The following is a 20407-nucleotide window of genomic DNA, read 5'->3' as shown; positions in this document are numbered from 1 at the left end:
TACATAGTGTGTCCTTCCATTGATATAGATGACACCCAGCAGGTTTGGGGTCAATTCATGAATGAACTCATCAATTCAAATTAAACAGAGGAATTGGAATTGGAAAAACCTACAGGAAACAGAATTGGAATTAAATTGGAAGTTCACGAAGTTGTTTAACTTGTGTTTGATTCATAATGTTTGATTTATAATGTTTAGCAAATCAAGACAGCCTCTCTTAGAAGTGAAATTTAATGGAATTTAATGAAATTCAATTCTGTTTCCTGTCATTCCAATTAAATTCCAATTCTGTTTCCTTAGAGCTGGGTGCAATTCCAATTCCACTCCAGGAATTGAATTGGAATTTATCATGCATTCTCAATTGAATTAATAATGGCCTGAACCCTGACACCCAGCTGCACCGCCCTTTAAAGGTCAAATATCTTGACAGTCTGCTTAAGTGATTTTAAGACATAAAGATCTGACAATAAATCTGACTTTGTTCTTTTCTGTCCCTCTGACTCTGTGAATATCATCCACAGTAAACTGGGATTTTAGTAAACTGGGGAAAGCTTTACTATCCTCTGACTCTGAGAAGGTCATTCATGTATTTAGTTCTTTTCCTGTAGATTACTGTAATCCCCTCCTGGCTCACTTAAAAGTCCCTCTCACTCCTGCAGCTCATGCAGAATGCTGCCGCAGGGTTTCTGTCTGAAACATAGAGATAGAGTTGATAATCACAGATTAGTACAGCATTCTTTAACCCCTCATTTCCAACCTTTTATCTAGGAGCAAAACGGCACCCTGAGGTCCTGAGGCAGAGCCCTCCTGTCTCTTCCAGTCTAGACTCAAGACCAAAGGGCTGCAATGCTGTGGAGTAACCTGCCAGAGGAGTTTAGGCTCGCTAAACCAGTTCAGTTGTTTAAATCACTTATTAAAACCAGTTTTTTTAATCTTGCTTTCTATAACAATTCTTAGGATGCTTCGGTGGCCGTTTGATAACCCAGTGACATACACTCCTCACCCAGTCCTGGAATTAGATTAGGTGGCCAGTGAATGGGTCTGCCTGTCTGATTGTCCTGTAGATTTATGACAGTGTCCTCTATTATCACCATTTGTAGGTTAATACCTCTTTTTAGTACATTATTCTTCTGACAGATGAATTGGGCTTCTGTATAAATGCTCACCCTGGATTATGGCACAAATGATTGTAACATCACATGCTTAGGTTTTAAATTCTTTATATTTTATTATTGACTGAATTTATGCAATCTATTGTTTTTATGCTCTATAAAGCGCATGATGAACCTAGTTTTTAAAACGCTTATATACAAATAAAGCTTAATTTTTAAACCCCGGAAGCGTTTTAATTGGACAGCAACTTACATGTGTGCCGCTTTGTGTGGGGTACAGTGCTACGAGACTTGTTGCAGTTATTAACGTTTACTCATAAATACTGTTAAGCTATCATATCCAAACTATTTATTGAAATGGACATTTTGAGAGACGATGAGGTGCACGAGCTGAAATATAAACGCGGGGGTCGTTTGGACATGAGCCACGGTTTCCTGCACCATATTCGGAGGAACCAGATTGCTAGGTGACCTGTCTTCCCAGCTAGTGCTATCAGCTAGCATGCTACTTCTTTACATTTGGGCACATTATCTGTATATATTTTTTAAATGTGAGTTGATCAGATGGGGGGGAAATGCAAGGACAATTCATTGGTAGACGAGCTATCGTTAATACGCCCACTCACTCTTGCTGCGCATGCACACAATGTCAAAACATGACGAGAGAGTTTGCTCAGGCCTTGTGTTGCTGCCTGCCCCCAGATGGCCTGTTGTTGCAGTTTAAATAACTGGACATGTTCCCGCACTGCATGTCTTTGTATGTCCATTATAAACATAGTCCAGACAATAAGAACATGTTGATTCCCTGTCTGTTTTAGAGACGACTATGATAAGGAAGTCAAGCAAGCCAAAGAGCTTCAGCGGCGAAGGCACACTACAACCCCCAGACGCCCTCGGCGGCCTGACATCCAAGTGTACAATCCTCGACGAAGATGTAAGAGCGATCTACTGTGCTGTAATCATTTAGCCTATGACAGCTAACCCACTGATTGTGTGTGTGTGTGTGTGTGTGTGTGTGTGTGTGTGTGTGTGTGTGTGTGTGTGTGTGTGTGCTGGTTTCCAGATGGCTCAGAGCCAGGGGCCGGGGCAGAGACTGAGGAGTGGAACGAGTCTGGGTCCAGCACAGAGACGGAGACCCACGGGACTGAACTCTTCTGGCTCGACTACCAGGCGGACTCTGGTACCATTACCTCCTTCATCGTCCACAAGGTTAATGCACATCCCTTCGACTGATGATTCTGTCCCTTTTTGTTACTTTGCTTTGGCCTTTACTGTGTGTCCTCATACTCTCCTCTCTCTGTCTGTCTCTAAGGAGGATAAGCCGGAGAAGGTGGTGGAGCGCGTGGCGGCGAAGAACATCCTGGACTCGGCCATGAGGACCGCACTAGAGGCCCGGATTCGAAAGGAAATGGACAAACGGCGAGACAAACGCTGAATCACGTTCTAAGAAAGGAAGATCACGGTGACAGAGGAGCTAGAACGGAAAAGGCCAGCAGAGCAATAGATCATGTGATGCTCTACGCTCCTGATAATCATTGACGCTTTTGACAGTGTTGGAGGAGTAACGAGGACTCGGGGATACTGTACGATGTCAGCTGAGGTCTAAGGTGATGTCCCACGATCACACGGACTCTTGTGTTCTTACGCCTCCCTGGCAATGACTAAATAGCACTTAACAGGGAGCGGGCCGTCCTCATGTTTACTACAATACATCAGACTGTTACCTCAGACCCTGAGCCACACCTGTAGGGCCACATTGTTCACCTCCAAGCTGACTGGACCTATGAACTCTTGTTGTCCCTCTCTTGAACGACAGAGCGGAGAGATGTCAATGCTTTCTGAGTAAAAGTAAAAGTCAGAAAAGAATAGGTACTCTTATCACAGAGCACAGTTTAACCCTCCCACTCTATGGAACACATGCTGTGTGTTTCCTGTGTTTACAAAGGTCTAGTTTTTATAGATGGGATTTGAACTTTTTGGTAAAGTGCTGTGAATGGAACATCAGCCTGTTATGCTTAAAAAAATGTGAGAGTTTAATTTTGTTTAATCATATGAATTACATTTAATGTAATTTATCATGTCACCCATGTTTAAAGAGCTTATTGAGTTGTTGGAGAGTTTTTGTGGATGCAGCCATTATAATGCGTTTGTGTGGCAACTGTGTTTCATGGCGTCCTATATTCTTATTTATTTTAGGCTTTTGAGAGAGTTTTATTTTTGATACTGTAATATTTTTGAGTTTGTAGTCACAGTATTACATATAAAAGCCATTTATTACTTTCCAGTGGTGTCTGGGTGTGTGTGCATATGGAATTTAATAGCCATTGAATGTGGTTGTTTCTTAGTTTCTGTATTACTTACTAAATTCGTTGAAAACTTGACGTCAGCATTTCACTGAGTCACAGCAATTCCAGGTTAAAGAAATTTCAAAATCTTACAGTTTGCGTGATACACATACTATAAATTACCGTGACTGATATCTAGTCATACATTAATCACCATGCAATGAGACAACAGTCTTGTTTCTACTGCTTAAAAGTACTTCTTCACCAGGTGGCAGTATGAATCTGTATTCCAACTGGAGGGACGATACCCAACCTATTTCCTTCCTGTTCTTGACTATCTTCTGCGTGTGCTGATTCAACTCAACACACAGTTACAATGAAGCCGACAGTAATACAGAATGTTCTGAGAACACTGACTGAAGCACAGTTTGGATTTCAGTTGCACTGTAACATAGTGCATTTTATAGATAAAGGACCATACAGGGTTGTTCCCACACACACATAAAAACTCAGATCCTGGTAGTACTGTAGAGGTTAAGTGTGTTGGTGTCCCATTAAATGGATACGGAGCAGACAAGTGTTTTCCTAGGACTTTGCTGAAAAGGGGAGACAGAATGTTCCAGAGGGAGTAAAGCTCTACAGAAAAGAGAATTTGAGTTGACGTTTGGATAGACGAACCACTGATCCAGACCATTGTGGGAGATTAATTCATTGTTTTCATAAATGCATGAAAATATGCAAACTTGGTTCCTGGGGCCACATGGCCGGCCAAGTCTACATACTGTTATGCAAAGCTGTATCAAGGAGGAGCGGTCTCTGTGATGCTATTGGTGGAACAGGGCCACTCCCCTCTGGATTCACAGCCCCTTTCTCAAAACTGACTTTTCATTCCTCACTCAGCATGTGACTGATGTTATGAGAAGGGAAACAAGGAGCGCTACCCACATTCCCATGTCACCTCCTCTGCTGTTCACCACAATATATCCTGTTTCCCCATTTCCCAATTGGCTGAAAATGACCCAATCAACAGTCACACCTTCATTCCCCCGTCTGTGTATGTTCACATGCTATATTACATAACAAGCCTCGAGGGCTTGAATGCATGGTATTTAGGCTCATCTAACCCATGGAAACTTTTAATTCAAATCTTGGTGATGTGTAAAAAGATGCAAACCATTGAAGATGTTTAACAGGCAGACTGGCATTTATGAACTCAGATATTGCATCATATCATATTCCTATTCCTATCAGATTCCTATTTATTTGAGTAGCCATGGTCTTGCCATTTTCACATGGTCATGCTAATATATAATTTAAGAAATAAAGACTTGGGAGCTAATCATCTGGATCAACTCTAACACTTCCACCTCACATTCTCTTCTTTATTAGACCATTTCTGCATGTTTTTCTTCAGTTGGTTTATTCCTAAACATTTACAAAACAAATGAAGAAATCTCAAAGCCAGGTGTTGCATAAAATAAATTCAAGTTGAGACAACACACATCCGCCTGGCAGAACTACGTATAAAAACCACATCATAATTGTAAGCTGTAATTTTCATCTCTCCGCAGTCTCATGAGCTGTGGAAAATGCGACCGCACAACTGTCTTGACTTGTTTGATCGATTGTTGTTGAAAATGACTCCAGCAAAGGTACAAGCCTAATCAGATGAACCTTTGTAACCTTTATCAACATGGGATCTGACATGGTCATGATGGTAAGGTGTTACTCAGATCACATGACACATATTCAGACACTCATGATCTCAAAAGTTATGCACTGTGCATAAAATAAAACACATGAGGATGGTTCATACTGCCTTACTCATTGTAATATGAGGTGGTTAACTGCAAAAAACAGTTAAACAGAACAAATAAACCAATGCATATAAGTACAAAAGCTGCCTTGAAAGAAACTAATAACACTAAAACATTGTGGGCTTCCTTCCATTCAGTAAAGTACTGAATCAAGAGAAAGATGACACAATAATCTACCAAGCTGAAGGTTTTCACTTTCCAAATGTCTTAATATACTGAACCTAATGGCCTTCACTAACAATTCTCACAGTAGAATCAGTTAATATTAACTTTTAATATTAATACTAAGTACACCAACATTCAATATGTATTGTTCAATTTAAGTTTTAAAACAGTTAATCAGGTTTGGCACTTTATAATGTGTAAATAGCATTGAAGAAGCTGAAGTGTGGTGTAATGCTGAAGAAGCAACGGTTGATTTTGATTGCTTCCCTACAAATGTACAGTAGAGAAAAAGGAACAGCCCTACAAATATTGCATCATACTGTCACCCAAACCTCACACCCCTTTAACCTGAACCAAACAGCTGACCTGCTGCCCTTCTCACTGTGACAAGCCTTGAAACTCCATTTCTGGTATGCATTAGCTGTGAGGAAATTAAAGGCTGCAGCACCACAAGGTATTATCTTTTAGGCCACAACAATCTTTCACATGTCCTTGGTCTCAACATCATATTCTCCTTTGGTATCTACTGTATAGCGTCTTGTTTGGTCTCATCTGCAAGGCGAGCGCAGGCGGCTCTCTGAGCTCTTTGTTGTGGGGAAGATGAACCGTTATAACAATGATCCGTCTGTCTGCTTTTCCTTAGTATGGGGGAACACAGTTATTCTACTTTAAACCTCATCTGAGTGACACAAGAAGGCAGCTTTATAACATCAGTAATCCAAAAGACTGCAACAGCATAGTACTTGTATTGTTCGACAGGTGGTTGTCACCAGGCTTAATCAGTGGATCATTCAATTCATATTCAAATTCAAAAATCAGCTTTACTGACACAAATCAAATCGAAACGAGTTTTGCCAAAGCATATTGTGATATCACATCAAAAATAAATAAATACAATGTTAAAACATTTACAGTGTTCCTAACAGTAATGAAGGAAGTAGCTACAATAGTTGCTTAATAAAACAGTCAATGCACTATGTTCAGTAAACATAAGACATAAATGACAAGTCACAGTTAAAGATATGTTATGAATAGTGTAGTAGTTCAATATTGTGTCTGAGCTCATAACTAGATGAGATGAATTTGGCAGCAACTAGCGATGTTTGCTCCTCCTCTCCAAGCCCCACTGGGAGTTTTGAGGAATTCCCCCCCCCGCCATAACTTCTCCTTTTACACAATGTGAAGACTATGAAATGCTAAGATGTTATGAAGGAATGAAAAGAAATCCAGCTACCCTTGGGGAACAATGTGACAGAGCTTTAATATTAGAACCCGACACATTTCAGCTGCAGCAGCCTCCGTCAGGGCTTCGTCAAAGCTACGATGCTGCTGTAGTGAATGAGTAGATGGTCTTGCCCATTCAAGGCTGTGGAAGTGTAACCCAAGTGCAACCCCCCACCATTCAGAGTTAAATATAGAAGTTTGAGCGAGCCAACTTGGTTGTGAAAAAATAGACAGCTGCTGGAGTTGAAGAGCATAATTTAATGATGTTACTTGAGCATGAACCCTATTCATGGCCTGTATCTGATACACTGTAACTGCAGTGATGTACTTAGTTTGTAAAATTTGCCTTGCCAGCTTTTCAAAACAAGGAGTACTTCCAGACATTATCTGAGGTCATAAAATGCCACAGCTATTTAATCGCAGTGCCACTGGGCAGGCACTAGTATTAACACATGAAGAGGTTCATGAATCTGAGCTGAGGGTGCTAGGAAAATATTTCTAAGAGTTAGCTCCTGTGTTTTTTGTTGCTGGTTCCATATGTTATAACAATTTTGCAGTTCTGAAAAATGTGATATTGTTTGGACTGTGCAAGTTCAATGAACCCTGATCCTCTGAGGTCAAGTGTCATCTGGATATATCCACAAAGGGCAAGGGTTAGTAAGAGTGAGAGTGGGGTCCTGCAGGGATGGATGGTGCCTGAGGTGCAAACACTTTGCCATCCACTCCATCCCATAGACAGGTGTTACATCTTCGTAAGTTTATGTAAGAGATTCCTGATAGGCAACTGTGGCTTAAAGTAAGCACATGACAAAACTAAATAATGGCAGAAACCGCTTTAAAAGACCAGACCTTACTCAGCATTACTAAGTAAAGACAAAAGGACACTTCATTCCAAGTAATAAACATAAACAAAGTTGACTAGACACATGTTATTCAATCTTGACTGTTGCCATGCCAAACAAAAGCGTGTTAAAATGCAAGATCTCTTCTAGTAACACTGAAACTCAGTTTACATGCATATGATGCAGGGATTGAGCGGATCACAAATTCCATTCATTAATTTACAAAGCGGGCAAGATTTATGTGGAGAAGTAACAAACAGTCGCCCAATTATGGGGAGGCAGCTCACAGGATTACCAGTTCAGCACGGAGAAGGCTCCAGAGATCTCTCGCTAAAACAAGATTTGGCTGTGAGTCTAAAAAGTCTGAATGAGTTTCATTCAGTCTGAAATAAACAGTCTGAAAACATATACAACAGGTGAGCAACTTGTACTTGTATTGGTCAAGAGATATCAGTATAGCATAAAAAAGAATAAATAAATAAAAGAAGAAATTCCTTCTGAGAGGACCAATTTAATGAAATATCTTGATAACTTTTGAAACTTTATAGGTCAGCATTGGCTCATTTGTGCTGATTTGGAAACAAATCCAAAACACTGCATTGACATTACCATGCAGTGTTACATTCAGTTTAATATTTCCTTTTGTCTGTATACTAAAAACAAAAAAGGAAATGATGATAATGACATAAAGTGAAAGGCTCTATGTTTCTTTCTTTAGCCTATAGCGTGTATCTTTTTACTCAAAAGTACACACACCTTCTATTTATCTATGTGGGTGCCTTGGGATGCCTTAGAGGTGTTGTATGGATGTTAACAGCCATAGGCATGTTTACACATTTTACTAAGAACAGTCTGTACCTTTGAGCAGTTCAGTTATGCATTTGCCTTCATTATTGCTGAGTTGGACGTTAGTTTGATCTTTCTCATCTTTTAATGACTAAAACGCAAGCCGAACTCTGTTAAGCTCAAGTGTTTGTGTTGAAGCTGCCCTTTGTGAAGTTTGGTTTATTTTTACAGTTAATACAAAGTATCTTGCTTCAAACTGGAAGTGTTGGCATTGGAAACTCAGTGTTCCACTCAGTGTCCAGGGGAGAGTTTGGATCCTCAAGGCCTCCTGAGACCTTGTGACCTTGTTGAGAAGGATGAGGAAAGGAATAAAGCCGCCTACAGAAGAAGATATACAGTCTTGCAAAGAGTACACTTGCAGAGGAAATGGAACGTAGAAAGAGTGACTTTATTTATTTATTTTAATTTTGCTTGTTAGTCCAGTCAGACAACTCAGTGGCACATCGCCAGAGCCAGATGAGCAAACTCTCTCATGAGCTCCCCTACTACTGTCACAACAGGGCAGATGAATGAAGCTGACCCACTTGCTCCTCAACATTTGCTGTGCTGCTTCTTCTTTTTGGCTGAGCCAGCCAAAAAAGGGTTAGTTCATCTCCAAGTTGAACAAACTGAACAAGTGTAGCTAGTAGCCTTTCCAGTTTCCATCACACCTCCACCAGAGGAAGTGTATTGACTGTAGGCGGATGATAAAGTTCCTACAAATATAAGTAGACAACGTTTATTTTACTAATATGGCTCTTACGTAATCAATAATTAGCAAAACGCTAATAGCGTTTTCACTGTAAATATAGATTTTTTGGCTATACAAACCTGTTAGTTTGTTAGCCTGTTGGTGGTAATTTACCATAGAGGCAGCGGACCGCAGCATAAACTTTCTATGTCTTTGTTTAGGGTCACAACTGCTAAGAAGGGCCACATAATGCAATTATTATGTTATTAATAGTGGAAGTGATTTGGTGGTTATGGTGGACCACAAATGCAATCTTGTTTGGGGCCATCAAAAGCCTGGGGCTAGCTATAGCTCACACTAGCCATTACTAGCACTGAGTTTGCAAACAAATATGTCAGAATATATATAGATTTATGGTTAGCTGTATAGCATTAATGCTGTACAACAATTACAGCATAAATTTTTGTTCCTTTCATCCAGGGAGGAGCTTTCTGACGGTTGGAGTTACCCAGTGGGATCGTCCTATCACAGAAGCTTCAATGAATTAGGGCCCATGATGCCTCCAGATGGCTCAACAGTAAGATGTGGCGTCCCAGATCCACACCTGCTCTCAACACCGCTCAGAATTACTCTCATACAACCCTCTATCTGCTCCTGGGCTTACACCTCGTTCATAATGTTATACCCAATCAATTGGTCTCAACAACAAAAGGCTAATGCTGGTTTGAAATGGCCAGCGCAGCAATAAGAAAACGTAATTATGTAACACAGTCACACCAAGAGCTGAGAACGGGGTATAACTACACACTTCTGCTACTACAGCTATGCCATCCTATGATATGCTGTGTAGCTGGACATGTTTGGACCCAAATAGTGTCCCTTCTTTTCAGGAGAGCCACTTGCTTCAGAAGCTTTGTGGCCTGCTGTAATCCATAACCACAAATCTCTAACTCTGAGTAAAGTAGTTGTGGATGTAGCTGCAAATTCATGGCACCCGACTTCCTCACTGTTCAGTCTTGGCTGCCAGCTCAGTGTATCTAAGCTTCTTGCTTTCATATGCTACATTTATCATGTTTTCCCATTGCACAGTGAGTTCAGTAAAGTAAGCAGTTTGCTGAGTGTTGGACCACAATATTAGGTCAGGTCTTCTGTTGGTGCATCTCTGGCACGACAGTAATTTGCTGACCAATGTCTGCTTGCGTATCCCAATATTCCCCAAACTGCTCCAAGTTTTGCCTATTCAGTAGTAATTCTTCCTGATGTTTTCACTTTAAATTGATGATCTGCAAGATTCTTGTTTTTCCTGATTTTGGCAGCACCCTTGTTGATAAGCCATTGCTTAAGTGTTTTGCACTACAACATACTGTAACACTAAAGACACTCAATGTTGACTTCAATGAACATACAATATATCACTTTCTGTTCAGCAGAGGATTTTTCCCAGGAAAGAGGAACCCGCTCAATGGAGTTTAGAACAGCAAATATATCTTTCATGAACTGGGTATAGGTTGAATCACTATTGCATGGTATCAATCAACAATGGAGAGTAGAAAAATTGACATTTATATATATGAAGTTTCAGATTATTACTAACAGAGTTGTCATTACCAAGAGCCCAATGAACTAACTGGTAGGATAGGAAACCAACAGTACTCTTGGTCCTGAGGACTCAGGATTGAAAACCACTGCTTCAAAATACAAAGCCAACTTGATGCATAATCCTCCATTTATTCTAACACTAAGTAATTTCTGCTGGCAGGGACCTCAACATTTGACTATGGTTTGGTTATGCTGCCAAGTGTATCATCATTGAGCAAGAGTTTGCAGCCTAGGTCCTAGGATATATAATATGTCTGAGTTTTGCAGTGTGTGAAAACAAAGGACATGTGGATTGTTCACCTGGCCACTGGTTTTCGTGTAATGGCAGCACATCATTAGATAGGTTTCTCCAATATTTAATCCAATCCACCTCCATATTCCAAAGTTCCTTCAAACCAAGCTGCCCTGTCCCTGAGTAGTTTGAGAAACTGCTTTGTCACTCTTTGCCACTTGCTCCACTACCAGCATCCTCATTTGTATTCTTGCTTTATTCCATGAAGGTTTGTTTGCGCCAAGACCAGGGCTTCAAAATCCTACTGCGCTTGTCTTACAATACAATCCCTTTGTTTAAGTGCCACTTGTGCTCGCTGAACTGCTTTTAGTGATAAGAGTATAGGCACTATTCTTCTTACTGTTGTGTCTTAGGACTATCAACGCCATGTTTACTTTCACACACTGGAATTCCTGTTAGCCTAAATAGAGGTAAGTCATGAACCTTTTCCCAGTCGGTGCTACACTATCAAGGCATCAAGTACCCCACGTCATTTCCTGAAGTATGCGTTATTCATTTTAGCTTTTCTACCTTTATTATGGGTATCTCATACACCGTCACTGGCCACATGAACAAGGACTTCAGCCAGAATAGTAAACATTTACACTTACAAAATGTTTGGGGCCTCAAACTTGAATGGTTGAAAAGATAGGCTTGAACAAACACAAAATGTTCCAAAATTAAGGAAGCAATCAGAACAAAATTGCATATTGTCAATAAAAAATATTTATAGGTTAAACAAAACTTGGACCAAACCTTTGGACAGGATGTAGTACAGTGTTTTTTTCCTCAGGCTGACAGTCAAGGGTAGATTCAACAAAGCAGTAAAAAAGTGAGTCATCAAGATTATACCCTTTAGGCGTGTGTCAGTTGGGTACAGTAAATAATGAACTGCATACAAACTACTAATTTAGCTAGTTAGTCAAGAGCACATCTTTTCTAGGGATCATCAAAGGTTAGAAATTGATGGTTATTGATCAATGATTTCAATGTTACTTGGGTTAGGGGTTTGGGTTAGTCCAGTCTTTTCTTTCACAGCAGTGAGGGCTACTTGGCATTTTCCATGCAGTTGTTTAGATCAACAGCTTGGAATCGATGAATGTTTCTAAGAGCAAAATCAATTTCAGGGGGATAAAAAAAAACATTAGAGGGGACCTGAGGCCTCCCTAAAAAGGGCCTGAGGTCACCAAGGCTGTCAAATTACTTTTAATTAACCAGGTGACTCCAGCTGAGGTCTAGGATCTTGTTTACAAAGGGGGACTGGCCAACACAACAGCAGCACATTTTGACAGAAAAACAAACACATAATCAAGTCCAAGTGACAGCGAGGTAGAAGAAACAGTGGCAGTCCCAAAGCAGTTAATTTTTCTAGGACTAGGCTTAATCCGTGTCTGCGAAACCAGCTTATATTTTCTTGTCATTGAAGTGTATATAAAGAGAGGAGTAGATAAGCATGTTGGTACTCATTTGCCCTTAAATAACCCTGGACTCAGAAAACCAGTTATTCGGTTTCAGGAGTTTGAAAACATGGTATGTTACTGAGCAAAAGCCAGCTACATGAGTTCTGATGGGATGAGAACTGGTATGTCAGGGTGATGATCCGTAAGATAGAGACAACGGACATGGTCAACATTGGATTGCAAAATGGGAAACTATGGAAACATAATTGACAGGAGCAGGTGCATCCAAAAAGCTTAATGATGGCTTGCACAATTACTGACCAACAAAGCCTCAAATGTTGGTGTACCATTGCTTGTAAACCTACAAAGAAAAGTGTGCGCTATCATTACAGGGAGTCATGGGGGACCGACAGTGAGTTTATTCGCATTAGGATGGCACAAGTAACAAGGACATGGAGACATTAATGAATCTGAGGCGAGCTCAGACAAGCCAAATTCTATATTCCACAACCAGAGTTGTGGCAGAATGTAAAAAGCTGTTTGGAGTGGTTAGCATTACATCCTAATGTGACGTTTTGATACTAGTCATTTGAGGCATTGCGTCCAGCATTTTATTTTACAGTGAAAATTCAGGACAATTAATGAGACAGCAAACACATTTGAAAGGAGTAGCCGTTTATTACAGAACATAAGGAAACTGTATCCAATCTCTAGACATGAAGCATAATACAGTATAAGCTACTTGTTCCTCTCAAAGTTGGACGCATGTTGATAGGAGGGGAGAAAGTGGTGGGGGAAAGAGGAAATAGAAAAGGCACTCTTACACTCACTGTAGCCAATGGGATGACGTCTGAGTGGTAAAAGGGAACAAAACCAAAACTTGAAACCCTATCAAACACCCAGGATGGCCATGTAAACAAGGCTGGTTTCTCTGTACAACACCAACCAAACGTTGCCATCCATTAATGAAGACAGGCGAGAACCAGGAAAACTGTACCAGACATTTATGAGAATTTAAAAACTCACCCACCCAAAAATAAAAATCTGTGGTCCAAAAAACAAAAAAAGTTGTAAAATATTCATCACATTAGCCAGTGACAATTCCTTGTGGAGGCACACCAAAGCTTTTCTGTACGACACTTTGGAGCCACAAGTGAAACACTGAAAAGTAATGATCATCAAGTCGAAGAATGCAGAAAGATTCAATAACTACGTTTGTTTAAAGCTGCCTTCTGAACCCTCAGCTTCTCTGTATCCACGCCGAGTTTCAGAGAACAAATAAATAGTGTAAAGGTTTGATTTCTATTGTCAGCCGATAAGACCTTACTTGTGGCAAAGAACATGCTCCTTTAAGATAAGGATGGGAACCAGGTTTCTCTGTAGCTACACCTGCCATCAATATACTTAAGGAGTAACTGGGTCTTAAGTCATTTCAAGCCATAAAACAAGTGAAACTTCATTAATAAAAAGGACTAGTTTAAAATTGAATTTCAAATGGAAGACAATCCAATTTTCCCTTCCAATCAAGTATAACCAACACCTCTCCAGACCAAAGCAGTGACATAGCAGCTTCTGACTTTTCTGTATTACGTCAGAAAACAGCAAAGGTCTGTAGGGGCATCTGAGACTTTCTGCTCATTTGAGAGCTTGACAATATTCAAGATTTGGCTTGCCCCTTTGCCTGCAATGCATAGCATTTTTTTATTCATTTATTTTTTTTAAAACAGCAACAACCCTCAACCCTTAATCGTGCCATTCTAGCATCCTCCACAAAGACATGGGAATAAATCTAACAAAAAGGATAAAAGAACAAGGGTCAGGGAATAATTGTACCAGACTGACAAAGGAGGAATGTTTAGAGAAAAGCTAACTAGTTAGGGAAGGTTTGAGTTCAGACAACACTGCATCTCTGAAATCATTATGATTCTACTTGGACTTGCAAATTTTAGATGTCCCACAGATTCCTTTACTTCAGTAGCACCAGTAAATTAAGAGAGGTATCGCATATAGCCTAATATGCTACCACCATGACACTGAATAGAAGACTGCAAATATTGATGAGTGTGGAATGCCATAACAGAATAACTGAACCGCAGCTATGCAGGGTCTATCACAAGGAGACGTGAGGTAACCAACAAGTGGGAGAACATGAAGCACAGAGGTGCTAATTTCAGTTCAGTGTGATATATGTGGAGCCCATTCTATTCTTTAAACATAAAAATTTCTGAGTCATGTCATAGGACCTAGTATGATACTGCCAACAGCAAAAAACAGGTTACAAGACAGAAAGAAGGAAGGTGGAGTGAGGAAGGGATAGTCAGGAGTTAAATGATGCCATTATGAGAAAAGTTAAGTGCATTTCACCCCCGGGACCTTGGAGGCTTCTCTGTAGTATACACCAACAAGCCTGGGGGGAAAAGCTTAACAGGTTTAGTATTTGAGTTTTTTGGGCACCTCCCATGGGAAGGAGTCTCGGCCAAAGTGGCCATAGGCCGCGGTCCTCTGATACATGGGCTTCTTCAGATCCAGCTCCCTGGAATACATAATCAACACATTTAACAGCAGTCACATCAAGTGACCTCAGATGCACGCATCCATACTCACACAGCCATAATGCTCATTATCAGCCAAAGGGGAGTGTCGAGAGCCACAAAAGAAAACCATAATATAGAGAGGTTTGTTAGACCAGCTGGTAAAGAGGGGGGAAAACTCATGAAGCTTCGACACTTACCCTGCCAACCAAACTCCTTGAGCAGTGTGGTGACTGCGGCTTGCAGATGGAAAGCGCACTGATCCCATTCATAAAAAGGCACTTAAGTCTATTTGAATGTGAGCTATAAGGCTTCAATCATGCCAGGTATTGTACACATCTACCCTAATAAATTATCAAAACTTTTGCCCCCATGTCTATATGTGTAACTTTTAGCACTAGGCTATTTACTTCTGCGGCAAGGGATGGGAGGAGGGGGCCTTTCAGGTAGGAAACTCAAAGCTTCAATAAAACACAGAAGCCAAACAGAAAGCACCAGGAGTAGCAAAAGAAATGACATTCAAACCACTGCGAAGTTCACCATATTGAATCACACCGGAGAGGGTTAAATTAAGTCTAGACCCTGGCTGGGGCAACTCAAGCAAAACGGCAAGACTAAAGCACAAGAAATAGGAAGGAGCCAAGAGCTGATTCAGTGAGTGGCAGGCGGCTTCAGAGGATATACATTACCTGACAATGACCCCAGGACGGAGGTCAAAGTTCTTCTTCACAATGTCAAGCAGCTCCCTCTCACTCTTATGGGAGGTCCCATAGTGGAAGATAGAAATGGAGAGGGGATGGGCAACTCCAATGGCATAGGACACCTAATACAGCACATATGCATGTGTTATATCAAGCACACCAACAAACAGAAAACTTCAGGCAGGAACCTGTTGCAGCCCCTCTCTCCAAAGTGAAGACATACAGGCCTTTATACTATCCTCACCTGGACCAGCACTCTCCTGCAGAGCTCAGCCTTCACCAGAGACTTGGCCACCCAGCGGGCAGCGTAAGCGGCAGAGCGGTCCACCTTAGTGTAATCCTTCCCAGAGAAGGCCCCACCGCCGTGGGCACCCCAACCTCCGTAAGTGTCGACAATGATTTTACGGCCCGTCAGGCCCGCATCTCCCTGTAACGGAGGAACAGAGGTTGCAGATGTCAAACATCTAATAAGACAAATTTGGTGTATGGTTTATGTAGCTGCATTATCCATGTAACGCAGTCAAAAGGCCAGACTGTTGAACATTCACCTGTGGGCCTCCAATGACAAAACGTCCACTAGGCTGCAGATGGTAGATTGTGTCATCATCCAAGTAGATGCACGGTACCACAGTCTTGATGACCTTCTCCTTCAGGGCATCTCTCATCTCCTCCAGGCAGATGTCCTCATCATGCTGTACGGAGATGACAATGGTGTGCACACGCACTGGAAGCATGGCGCCACGGTCTTGACGGTACTGAACAGTCACCTGTACAGGAGGTGAAAATACTGAGTGGTAAGTAATGCGTATCATACAAAGTTTTAATCCCACCAGTCAGAAGTAAAGTTATAATAGCTCTACCTGGGTCTTTGAGTCTGGCCGGAGCCACGGCAGGGTGCCATTGCGACGCAGTTCAGCCATCTTGGCATTGAGCTTATGGGCGAGGACGATGGTGAGCGGCATACACTCCTCAGTCTCATCAGTGGCATAACCAAACATCAAGCCCTGGAGAACAAGAGATTTTTACTGTTTAAAAACACACACAAAAAAAAAAAGGTAGTCTCATTTGAGGACAACAATGGTATTAATTTCCACAGCCTTTACTGACCTGGTCTCCTGCCCCAATGTCCTCCTCATTGCGATCAATGTGAACACCCTGAGCAATGTCAGGAGACTGCTGCTCCAAGGCCACAAGAACATTGCAGGTCTTGTAATCAAAGCCTGAGTATGGGACAAACGTAACAAAATGAGATTCCATCTGTTAGAGCAGCTTGGTTGAGAACAAGAGACAATTGAAAATGTGACAACAAAAACATGCCTCACCTTTGGAAGAGTCATCATATCCAATGTGGCGAATGGTGTCACGAACTACTTTCTGGTAGTCCACTGTAGCATGTGATGTCACCTCACCTGCCAACAGGATCATCCCAGTCTTGGCAACAGTCTCTGGAAGAGGTAAAGGGAATCGTTAATAGTTTACACTAAAAGAAAACAAACTTATTTAATAAATAATTTAAGTCAACAATATGATTCAGGAGTGATGTTTTTTTCCATAATCATTACAAACATCTGAGCAGAGCCAACAAGAACCCAGAGAACAGAAGAAAATTATTTCTTACCACATGCAACTTTGGCATCTGGATCCTGCTTGAGGTGGGCATCTAGCACCGCATCACTGATTTGATCACAAATCTTGTCTGCAAAACAGTGACGAATAATTCAGTACACAGCAACTAGCAAGTTAAAAATTGTATCAATGCTGTCACTCATTTGATAGGTTGTGGCAGTTTAGCGCCACCAGCTCCTGTTCAGTGGGAGTGGCTCGTAGCCTTTTCTCCGTCGCCATTTCAGCATGTTCACGTGTGGTGCAGGGGGGCGCGCGACCAACCGATGGCAAACGTGTCTAACATGTACACATGAACGTACTTGCTGACAACTACGGGGACACAAGAAAACATAACTACCGTAAACTCTATGCTATGCATGCGGCAACTGGTAACACGGCGCTTATAACCGCTGTGCCGCTCGAGCCTCGTGAACACGGCCGGAATGAGCCGGCACCCTCAAGACAACACATGAACCAGTTATATATATTAAATATACAAGTATTAAGGATAGAGTATATAGGTTTGACGTACAGTGAACACCCCAACTCCTAGGCTGGAGCATTGTGTCAGTGCCCCAAACACGCGGCAGGATAAGCTTGTTTAGCAAAGCTTTAGCTAGCTAACGTTTGCTAGTAGCGCGTGCTTTTAAGACCGGCCCAGCGACGTTATCGTTTCTCAACCAGGCCATAACATTTGAACGCCGATGTTTAGCCCACGTTTTCTCATCAAAGTCAATTGTCTAGTCTAGTATTTGGTAGAATGAAATCAAAAGACTGTACGCATTTGGCCTATTTTATTAGAGACAAGCCGATAAACGTCTGGTGTGTCCGTCTTACCGGGATGTCCTTCCCCGACCGACTCCGAGGTGAACAAGAAGCAGTCCTCCTCAATCAGAGAGTTATGGAAACCGTTCATCTGTCCGTTCATCATTGTTCACGGCGTCTGCTGATACGGAATGCCGAGATGTTGTGTTGACGACGTAATTGTCAAACTAACTATGTTTTCGTAGTAATGCCTTGGCGTCTTCCCTGTTCTCCTGTAGGCCACCCCGCTTCTCTCAGCTCATTGATACACAAGCCTCATGGCGCAGCGCTCCAGTATTTATCCGGTGAAGGCAGACGCCCTTGACGTCACGCAGAGGTGGAGCATACCATTGAGCCAGGCGAAGGGGGGGGGGGGGGGGGGGGGGTCACATATTGCACAATGGTCCTCTGCCATGTGTTGTCAAAAGGTTACAGTAATCTGGAAGTCTTGCTCAGTCAGCATCCTTACCTCAACAATCATCTTATCAAACCGTGTGTGTGTGTGTGTGTGTGTGTGTGTGTGTGTGTGTGTGTGTGTGAAACTGTGATACTGACATTTTATCAAATTGGGTTGTATCTAGATTTACAGTCTTGAAGCATATGTTTATGCTTTTATAAGTTTGTTCCGACTCAAAAATAAATGTAGAATCATATTCCTAACTCTCTCTCATCACATAAACCTGCACACACACACACACACACACACACACATCATGCCTCCCCTTTCATGTTCTGTGGTATTTTAGGGAGTTGCAAGTAGAGCTGGTTCTAGTTGTGCATACAGGAAGATTTCACATGTCCCATCAATCGGTGTGTTGCTAATAAATGTGTGTGTGGAATGCCAAAACAGAATAATCCTGCAGCCATGCAGGATCTGTCACAAGGAGAAGTGAGGGAGCCTCAAGAAGTGGGAGAACGTGAAGCACAGAGGTGCCTGTAGTTCAGTGTGTTTTATCTGGAACCCATTTTATTCTTTAAACATCTAATTTCTGAGGCACGTCTTCTGGAATCTAGTAAGACACCGCCAGCAGCAAAAAAACAAAAAAAACAAGTAACAAGACGATGTGGCAGAAGTTAAGTGCATCCCCCAGGATACTAGCGTTTAGTTGTTTTTTTTTTACTCTATCTGTCTTTGTGAGATCTATCAGCACTCAAATTGCACACTTCAAGGGCCAGTTTGCCACTCAGGTGTGACAAGGTGCAATATACAGAGATAATGCAGGAATGCATTATTCTACCATAGAATCTAAAGAATTTAAATGCATTCCCATCATTTTCACCCTGAAATGTATTGTCTCAGCTTTTAATACAAGGAGTAACTGCATGTGACAGCTCAGAGTTTTAGAAATAGTTTGAAGCTGCTTGATTTCATTTGTAATGTTGGAGGAAAATGCACCTGAAAATGCATCAAATTGGTTACAAATCTTATTTTCTATCAACAAGTGTCAAACTATTGAAGAAAAGATGTGAATATAATCAAGATCTGGATGTCATATAGATGACTGATTGTATTTTTAATGGTATCGTAGATATATCAATCCTACTGTGTGTGTGTGTGTGTGTGTGTATGATGTACTGTGAAAGAGCCAGTGACTGTATCTTATGGCTGCAGTGAATGGCAAATAGATATTTCCTAGAAACCATTTTGAAGATTTTGCACAAAGCAACACTGGTGTAATGAATCTGATAAGATGCGCTCACCGCAGCCATAACAAGAAAATCAGAACATGTGCTTCCCCCGGTGAAACAACCTGATAAACCTGGAAATACGTTTATGCCAAAGTAAAAACCGGACAATGGAGAAAAGAGCAGGGGCTGGGAATATTATCTCTTAACATAACTTAATCATGCTATACTCAAAAAGCTCCCATCTCACACTTATCCTTCAGGCTCTGTTTTTTAACTTAATCAAAAGCTGTGATTGTGAACATGTGGTACCTTCTTAGGCAGCAGATGGCATAAAATAATATCTCTGCAAGGACTGGTCTGCCGTGGCTTCAGCTCCAAGGCAGGAACATGTCATTTATTTGAGGAGAGCAAAGTTTTGAGACTAAGTTTTGAGACTCAACATCAAATCTATTTTTCAGTTTGGGAACATTGCTTGTCAGTGTGTATATTTGACTACAGACACAATAAGCACAGCAAATTAATGATTAATCATTCTCTTTTCAAGATATGCGTTAATATTAAGATCATGCTCCGTATTCACTTGTCACAGTGACCAAGCATTTTTGAAGGCAGCACGGACACAGCAGTGGCTCCTGTCTCAATCCAAGCCCAGTGTTGCATCATGAAGCACAGAGAACTGGCTTTCCATGTGAACAACAAGATGCAACAAACTCTCCATCTGAACCCAAAATTCACACCATGGAGGTAGATAACATTACCGCTGGCTTGTTATACAATATCCCGTTGTGTAACTTTTATTATCATCATGTGGGATGAGGAATATATTCAGCCTAAATATGTCATTCATTGAAGTAGGTTATGCCAGACAGCTGGCTCGTCACCAGAGGTTGTCAAAGGTTAAACTTC

At 41.4% G+C, this 20407-nt stretch overlaps 2 protein-coding genes across 2 annotated transcripts; one reads left to right on the top strand and one right to left on the bottom strand.

The window, feature by feature from the left end:
* Positions 1-1387: 1387 nt before the first annotated feature.
* On the top strand, positions 1388-3394 carry cunh2orf68 (chromosome unknown C2orf68 homolog). The gene is made up of 4 exons (XM_071523177.1): positions 1388-1579; positions 1931-2046; positions 2176-2321; positions 2425-3394. Exons 1-4 carry the CDS (start codon positions 1470-1472, stop codon positions 2545-2547), a joined length of 495 nt encoding a protein of 164 aa, XP_071379278.1. The 5' UTR covers positions 1388-1469; the 3' UTR covers positions 2548-3394.
* A 9509-nt stretch (positions 3395-12903) lies between these two features.
* Positions 12904-18129, bottom strand: mat2ab (methionine adenosyltransferase 2Ab). The gene is made up of 9 exons (XM_071523162.1): positions 17906-18129; positions 17082-17159; positions 16786-16908; positions 16571-16683; positions 16324-16467; positions 16012-16230; positions 15708-15890; positions 15452-15585; positions 12904-14764 (listed from the first exon to the last, which is right to left on the bottom strand). The coding sequence occupies exons 1-9, from the start codon at positions 17997-17999 to the stop codon at positions 14662-14664; spliced, it is 1191 nt and encodes a 396-aa protein (XP_071379263.1). The 5' UTR covers positions 18000-18129; the 3' UTR covers positions 12904-14661.
* Positions 18130-20407: the final 2278 nt, after the last annotated feature.

The sequence above is a fragment of the Centroberyx affinis genome, unplaced genomic scaffold (assembly GCF_046629955.1).
Source record: "Centroberyx affinis isolate AG114_WGS23_722 - 3 ecotype Tasmania unplaced genomic scaffold, CSIRO-AGI_Caff_v1 ptg001070l_1, whole genome shotgun sequence".
Taxonomy (NCBI): Eukaryota; Metazoa; Chordata; class Actinopteri; order Beryciformes; family Berycidae; genus Centroberyx; species Centroberyx affinis.
Note: the sequence above shows the minus strand (reverse complement) of the source record. Positions and strands in the feature narration are given on the sequence as shown.

Coding starts and splice junctions, on each gene's coding strand:
- cunh2orf68 (XM_071523177.1), top strand. CDS start 1,470: ATGGACATTTTGAGAGACGATGAGGTGCACGAGCTGAAATATAAACGC. Junction 1,580..1,930: donor CGGAGGAACCAGATTGCTAG/GTGACCTGTCTT, acceptor TGTCTGTTTTAG/AGACGACTATGATAAGGAAG. Junction 2,047..2,175: donor GTACAATCCTCGACGAAGAT/GTAAGAGCGATC, acceptor GCTGGTTTCCAG/ATGGCTCAGAGCCAGGGGCC.
- mat2ab (XM_071523162.1), bottom strand. CDS start 17,999: ATGATGAACGGACAGATGAACGGTTTCCATAACTCTCTGATTGAGGAG. Junction 17,160..17,905: donor GGTCGGGGAAGGACATCCCG/GTAAGACGGACA, acceptor ACTGTTTTGCAG/ACAAGATTTGTGATCAAATC. Junction 16,684..16,785: donor ATATGATGACTCTTCCAAAG/GTGAGGCATGTT, acceptor TCCCATACTCAG/GCTTTGATTACAAGACCTGC.